The sequence below is a fragment of the Strigops habroptila genome, chromosome 7 (genome assembly GCF_004027225.2).
Source record: "Strigops habroptila isolate Jane chromosome 7, bStrHab1.2.pri, whole genome shotgun sequence".
NCBI classification, from domain to species: Eukaryota; Metazoa; Chordata; class Aves; order Psittaciformes; family Psittacidae; genus Strigops; species Strigops habroptila.
In genome coordinates this window covers 383,224-390,219 of record NC_044283.2, presented here as the reverse complement: position 1 = coordinate 390,219, position 6,996 = coordinate 383,224, and the positions used below count along the sequence as shown (strand labels likewise).

Sequence of the window (6,996 nt, the reverse complement as noted above, 5' to 3'; positions counted from 1 at the left end):
CACGCCCACCAAGCCACGCCCACCGGGTAGTCTCCGAGGGGTGGGGCTGTCGTTAGGGGGCGTGGCCAAGTGCTGGGACAGCCAATAGGCAGCGAGCGGGGGGGGGGTGAGGAAGGGGTACCCCCTTTACCGGGTGATGCGGTTGCCATAGCAACACGTGATCATCGTTACCGTCCGCGCCCAGATCGCGATAGCGCCACGACATGTTGCGACAGGCCAGACGATATATCGCGACAGGCAGGAGCTTCCACCGGCGCCCGGAAAAACGGGGGGAACGAGTGGGACCCCCGGGATGAACCCACCGGTTTGGGGTTAATTCGAGTGAAAACAGGCAAAAGGCAGCACTGCAGGGGGCAGGCAGCACCGGCCCCTCTCCGCGGGTGTCGGGGGCCGCGGGGAGCAGCCCCGGTGGCGCCAGTGCTGGAGCCGAAGCCCTGGCTGGGTAACGGAAGGTGGACGTGGAGCTGGAGCCGTGCCCCTGTTGTCCCAGTCCCCCCCCGGCACATCCCGGGGCCACGGGGGAGGCTGGAGGGTGCTGGGAACCGGGCTGGGGCTCAGCCCATGCCATCCCATCCCATATCCCATCCCATCTCATCCCATCCCATCTCATCCCATCCCATATCCCATCCCATCTCATCCCATCCCATCTCATCCCATCCCATCCCATCCCATATCCCACCCCATCTCATCCCATCCCATCTCATCTCACCCCATCCTACCCGATTTCATCCCATCCCATTTCATCCCACGCCATCTGCCATCCCATCTCGTCCCATCCCACCCCATTTCATCCCACCCCATCTCACTTCATCCCACCCAATATCTCACCCCATCCCATCCTGTTGCATCCCATCTCATTCCATCCCCATCCCATCTCATCCCACCCCTGTCCCATCCCAGTTCATTCCATCCAATATCCCATCCACTTCAAACCTACCCCATCCCGTCCCCCTCCCAATCCCATCCCATCTCCTGCAGCTCCCATCACGTGTCCCCATGAACCGGAGCACGGGAAAGGGCCACATGTGCCGAGAGGAGCGCGAGGGATGGCGGGAGCTGCTGGGGGAATAGAGGGTGGGAAAAGCCGCTGGAGCACGGCCCCATTGGGACAACGTTCCCTTCGGAAGCGCACGTCTGCCCGCCGGGAATGGGAGCAGCCGGCAGCTGCCAGAGCGCTTAAAGTGGTGGGAGCCAACACGGGACAACGCGTGATAACGCGTGACAACACGTGACACTGCACATGGCTCGGCCCGGGATGGGACATGCCGCATCCTCATGTGGGAAAAATGGGGAAAACCAACTGGGTTTCACCCGGGAAGGTGCCCTGGGTGCAGCAGGGAATGTCGTGGGGTGTCACCGGGGAGGTGACATGGAATGTCACCAGGGAGGAATGGTGACATTCCCATCCCTGGCGACATTCCCACCCCAGCGTGGCTCGGGCTGCCCTGCCCAGACCCTTTCCAAGACATGGATTTCCTCAGGGATTACAGAACCAAACAGCTTTGGGAACGGGATTAAATCCCGGCCTCCAGCCAAGCAGCATCCCCACGCTGCTGATCCCACTCCAACACCGGATCCATTGGGAAATAACCCCCCAGGACCCCCCCACAGCCTCACAGGTTGTCTCCAAACAACAACATGGATATTTAATTCCCAACATCCCTGTCACGGGAAGGATGGGATGAAGCAGAGCCGTGCCCTGAGGTGGGCACCGCATTCCCACTTCTGCAAATGCCACCTCTGGCTCTTGGCCTGCGAGTCGCTGCTGGGAACTGGTGTCACTGGGAACACCGGGAGCACCGGGAACACCGGGAGCGCCGCGCTCAGCGCTGCTGGGCCTCCCGCAGCAGCCGGCTCAGGTCGTCGATGCGCACGTTCTTGAGGCGCAGCAGCTCCTCCAACCTCCACACCTTCAGCTGCAGGATCTGAGCGACATTCCCGCAGGGATTGGGGCGGGGAGGTCCATCCGTGCGCCCCAGCCCCGCTCCGGGAGGGGGAACTGCGAGCTCGGGGCACCCAGGGCCACCCACCACCTCTTCCAGGGGGAAACCGAGGCAGGCGAGGACCAGCGCCAGGTTTGGGGTCCCTGTTCCAGTTCCCACCACCCACACTCTGTTAATACCCTAAAACACAGCCCAGGATTCCCAGGACCTGGAATTTTACCTGGATTTTACATCTTAGGAGATGTTTTCCGGTAGGAAACCATCATTTTTAGGCAAGACAGAGCCACAGCCCTGCAGGGCCTCAGTGCGCAGAGGGTCTGTGCCCACCCTGCATCGCCCTCATCACCCAGCAGAGAGGATGAGGGTTGGGATCCCTTGGGAATCATGGATTGATGTGTCCCGCACCCAGAGGTGCCACCGGAGCCGGGTGCAGCCCCGGAGGGTGGCACAGGATGGGGGGGAGGCAAAGGGAGCCTGTCCCTGCCCCGGTGCCATCCCACGGGCTCACCTGGATGGTCTCTTGTGCCAGGAGCAGGGCCTGCTCCCGCTCTGCCTGCTGCAGGCACACGGTGCTGTGCCCCGGGGGAGGCTTCTGCGCGCTGGATCGGGAATGGGAACACCGGGATAACCACTGACCCCCCCTGCAGCATCACTCACAGCCCATGGGGCTGCACCGGGCACAGCTGCTCCTTACATCCCCCAGAGCCCCATCCCTGCACAGCCCCCCAGCACCCCTGCAGCACCCCTGCAGCACCCCTGCAGCACCCCTGCCCTTACCCTGCAGCCTTGGGAGACTCGTGGGTGCATCCTCCTGCCTTGGAGTCCCCTGGATAACACAGGAGTTAGAGCAGGATCTGCCCCCCCTCCATGGGGACACCCCATTGCGGCAGCACCTCCTGCCCCTCAGGGCTGACCAGGGTCGCTATTGGTGCCCCAGCATGAGGCAGGGCTGTGTGTGCCCCCCCCAGGGATCAGGAATGTCGCAGTGCAGGGGTGGGATATGGGGACATCCTCCCCGTTCCCACACTGTCTGTACCTGTCTCCAGGTAGCTGAGCTCTCCCAGCGCCGCCCGGGCACCGGGATCCTGCATGGAGAGGGCAGGAAAACACCCATCAGGCCTGGCCATGAGCAGGGGGTCACCCCATGGGGGCCCCACACAGAGCAGGAAGGGGGCTGATGGCAGGGAATGGGGGAACAGGGCACCCCAGTGTGTCCGGAGCATTGGGATGAGGGGTTCGCTCCCAGAGGAGGAGAGGCTGGTGCAGAGCAGGGGGTTACAGCCCGAAGGCAGGGCTGGGATGCCCCTGCCTCGATTCCTGCCTCATTCACTGCCCTGAGGAGGGGCTTAGAGCAGCTCCAGTGCCTAAAGGGGCTCCAGGAAACCTGGAGAGGGGCTTTGGACAAGGGCCTGTAGGGACAGGCCAAGGGGAATGGCTTTAACCTGCCAGAGGGGAGATTGAGATGAGCTCTGGGGCAGAAGCTCTTCCCTGTGAGGGTGCTGAGGCGCTGGCACAGGGTGCCCAGAGAAGCTGTGGCTGCCCCATCCCTGGCAGTGTTCAAGGCCAGGTTGGACACAGGGGCTTGGAGCAACCTGCTCTAGTGGAAGGTGTCCCTGCCCGGGGCAGGGGTTGGAGCTGGAGGAGCTTTAAGGTCCCTTCACCCCAAACCATTCCATGACTCCCTGTGCCATGGGCTGGAGAGTGATGAGGGCAAGAAGCCACCGCACGGAGGGGTCGGTGCAGTCAACCTGAGTCCCTCTCCGGTGATGAAGGTCCCACTCCAGCACCCCCGTAGCCCCCTTCAGACACTGCTCCGGTCCCTTCCAGCCCATTGGGTGCCCCCTTCCCGCGGCCCCTCGGCCCCGGCCTGGGCCCGCCCGCACCTTCTTCTGCCTGAGCTTCTCCTGGATCCTGCTCCGCAGCAGCAGCAGGACCCGCTCGGCCGCGCCCGGCCGGCACTGCACCACCTGCCGGATCACATCCTGCGCCAGGCAGCAGTTCAGCTTGCTCAGCACCTTCCTGCGCCGGGGGGGGAAGGAGCACCCGGGGGTGCAGGGAGGAGGCTGCTGCCCCTGCCCCACAGCATCCCCTGCCCCACAGCACCCCCTGCCCCACAGTGCCCTCAGCGAGTCCCTGCTGGGGCAGGGACACTCTGTGGAGCAGGGGGGTGCTGTGCGGCAGGGACACTGGGGCACGGGGGTGCTGTGGGGCAGGGACATGCTGTGGGGCACGGGGGCTGCTGTGCGGCAGGGACACTGGGGTGGAGGGGTGCTGTGAGGCAGGGGGGTGCTGTGGGGCAGGGACATGCTGTGGGGCACAGGGGGTGCTGTGGGGCAGGGACATGCTGTGGGGCAGGGGGGTGCTGTGGTGCACGGACACTGTGGTGCAGGGACACTGCGGGGCCACGGGGTGCTGTGGGGCAGGAGGGTGCTATGGGGCCGGGGTGCTGTGATGCAGGGACACGGTGGGACCGGGGGTGCTGTGGGACACAGGAGGTGCTGCGGGGCCGGGGGGTGCTGTAGGCAGGAGGGTGCTGCGGAGCAGGGGCACTCTGCGGGGCCGGGGGGCGCTGTGGGGCACAGGGGGACACTGCGGGCACGGGGGGCGCTGCGGGACCGGGGAGCGCTGTGGGGCAGTGGTTGCTGTGGGGCAGGGGCACTCTGCGGGGCCGGGGAGCGCTGTGGGGCACAGGGGGACACTGGGGGCACGGGGGGCGCTGCGGGGCCGGGGGGCGCTGTGGGGCACAGGGGGACACTGCGGGCACGGGGGGGCGCTGTGGGGCCGGGGGGGCGCTGTGGGGCAGTGGTTGCTGTGGGGCAGGGGCACTCTGCGGGGCCGGGGGGCGCCGCCCGCCGCGGTACCTGTTGAGGTGGCCCCAGTTGGCGAGTTTCTGCGCGGTGGAGCTGGCGGGCACGTAGCTGTGCAGCTGCACCATGGCGGGGAAGAAGAACTTCACCACCTCCGCGGCCAGCACTGGGGGGACAGCGGGACGGCGGTCACGGCGGGCCCTGCCCCCGCCCGGTGCGCGGTGCCCGGTGCGCGGTGCCCGGTGCGCGGTGCCCCCCGTCCCGCACCGCCGTCGCTGAAGTCGCGGGCGATGTCCCTGCGGGGCCGGGACAGCGGCACCGTGTCCAGCCACGCGCACAGCCCCGCGCCGCCGCCCGCCGCCATCATCAGAGCCGCGTCCCGCCGCCATGGCAACAGCCGCGCGGGGCATGCCGGGAGCAACGGGCGTCGCCTGGCAACGGGCGGCCTCGGGGGGGGGTGATGGAGGGGCGATGGGGGGGCTGAGAACAGGGGGCCTGAGCGATGGGGGGGGCTGAGTAGTGGGGGGGCTGAGTAATGGGGGGCTGAGCGATGGGGAGCTGAGAAATGGGGGGGGCTGAGAAATGGGAGGGCTGAGCAATGAGGGGCTGAGCAATGGGGGGCGCTGAGCAATGGGGGGGCTGAGAAATGGGGGGGCTGAGTAATGGGGGGCTGAGCGATGGGGGGCTGAGTGATGGGAGGCTGAGAAATGGGGGAGGCTGAGTGATGGGGGGCTGAGCAATGGGGGAATGCTGAGTAATGGGGGGGCTGAGCAATGGGGGGGCTGAGCGATGGGGGGATGCTGAGCAATGGGGGGGCTGAGCGATGGGGGGGCTGAGTGATGGAGGAGGCGCTGAGCAAGTGGGGGGCTGAGTGATGGGGGGCTGAGCAGTGGGGGGGGACTGAGTAATGAGGGGGCTCTGAGCGATTGGGGGGGGCTGAGTGATGGGGGGGGTCTGAACGTTGGGGTGGCACTGAGTAATGGGGGGGCTGAGCAATGGGCGGGCTGAGCAGTGGGGTCGCTCTGAGCAATGGGCGTCTGTGGGGTTTAGAGCAATGGGGGGGTCCTGGGGGTCCTGACTGGGGGGTTCAGAGCAATGAAGGGGGCTCTGAGCAATAGGGGGGGTTGAACAATGGGGAACTGAGGGTTTCGAGCAGGGGGGGATCCTGAGCGATGGGGGACCGGGGTCTCTGAGCAATGGGGGACCGGGGTCTCTGAGCAACAGGGGGGGCTTAGAACAAGGGCTTCACAAGTGAGCGACGGGCTCTGTGTGTGTGTGTGTCCCATCAGCTGGTGGGACATGGGGAAGGGTCTGCCCCAGCTGAGGTGCCCATCCCAAAGAGGTGTCCCCCCAAAGGGGAAGGGTCCATCCCAGCCACGGGGCCCATCCCAGCCATGGGGCCCATCCCAGCCATGGTATCCAGCCCCGGGAATGGTCCATCCCGGTTGAGATGCCGGTCCCCACCGAGATGTCCATCCCAGCAGCGGTGGCAGGCCCCGGGCGCAGGCTTGGGGTGCCCATGGCCAAGGGCAGCACCTCAAACTGATCTTCATCCTGGAGGCCGGACCTTGCTCAGCACCCCATCAGCCGAGCCACCTCTCCCAGCCCGGGGCTGCAGCAGAACCAGTCACGGCTGTGGGTGGGCAGCGGGGACCCCCCGGGACACCAGCACCCCGGTACCCCCGGCACCAGCACCCATGGGGCTGCTCCAGCACCGGCGCACGGGCAGGAGCGGGCAGATTAGGGCACTGTGGGCAGCGATACCGGGGTGGGTGGGTGCTGGGGACACCGATAAGCCCCATCACGGGCTCCATCCCCGGGGAGGTGGGTCGGGGCAGCCCCCGGGGCTCAGCCCCGGCTCGCTCCTCGCTGCAGATAAAACCAGCCCGAAATGGGTTATTTGTGGCCAAACCAGAACCCACCCGGGTGTGAGGAGCCGGAACCCGCTGCCCGCGGTGGGGCCGGGCCCGGCAGCAGCCCCGGTGCCGCAGCAGCGGAACCGAGAGCAGCAGAACAGGAAGGGGGGGACGGAGCCGCCCTGGGCCGCTTCCTCCCGCCGCCAGGATGCTCCGGGGTGGGGAGGGCTCAGCGCAGGAGCCGCACCCGGAGCCTTCCCCGCAGCCACGGCTCTGCCACCGCCACCGAGCCGGGGAGGGCTGGGGTGGAGGGACCTTAAACCCGCCCAGCTCCAGCCCCTGCCCCGGGCAGGGACACCTTCCACTAGAGCAGGTTGCTCCAAGCCCCTG

The 6,996-nt window shown here is 66.8% G+C and overlaps 1 protein-coding gene across 1 annotated transcript; it reads right to left on the bottom strand.

Annotated features, from left to right (window-relative positions):
• Positions 1-1,625: 1,625 nt before the first annotated feature.
• On the bottom strand, positions 1,626-5,152 carry SPEF1 (sperm flagellar 1). The gene is made up of 7 exons (XM_030492360.1): positions 5,018-5,152; positions 4,805-4,916; positions 3,827-3,962; positions 2,980-3,028; positions 2,721-2,769; positions 2,452-2,542; positions 1,626-1,925 (listed from the first exon to the last, which is right to left on the bottom strand). The coding sequence occupies exons 1-7, from the start codon at positions 5,115-5,117 to the stop codon at positions 1,824-1,826; spliced, it is 639 nt and encodes a 212-aa protein (XP_030348220.1). The 5' UTR covers positions 5,118-5,152; the 3' UTR covers positions 1,626-1,823.
• Between the last annotated feature and the right edge of the window lie 1,844 nt (positions 5,153-6,996).

Excerpts from the sequence above, each read along its gene's own strand:
- SPEF1 (XM_030492360.1), bottom strand. The coding sequence starts at position 5,117 with ATGATGGCGGCGGGCGGCGGCGCGGGGCTGTGCGCGTGGCTGGACACG. Across the intron at positions 4,917-5,017 it reads CCGCGACTTCAGCGACGGCG|TGCTGGCCGCGGAGGTGGTG; the intron begins GTGCGGGACGGG and ends CTGTCCCCCCAG. Across the intron at positions 2,770-2,979 it reads GCTCAGCTACCTGGAGACAG|GGGACTCCAAGGCAGGAGGA; the intron begins GTACAGACAGTG and ends TGTGTTATCCAG.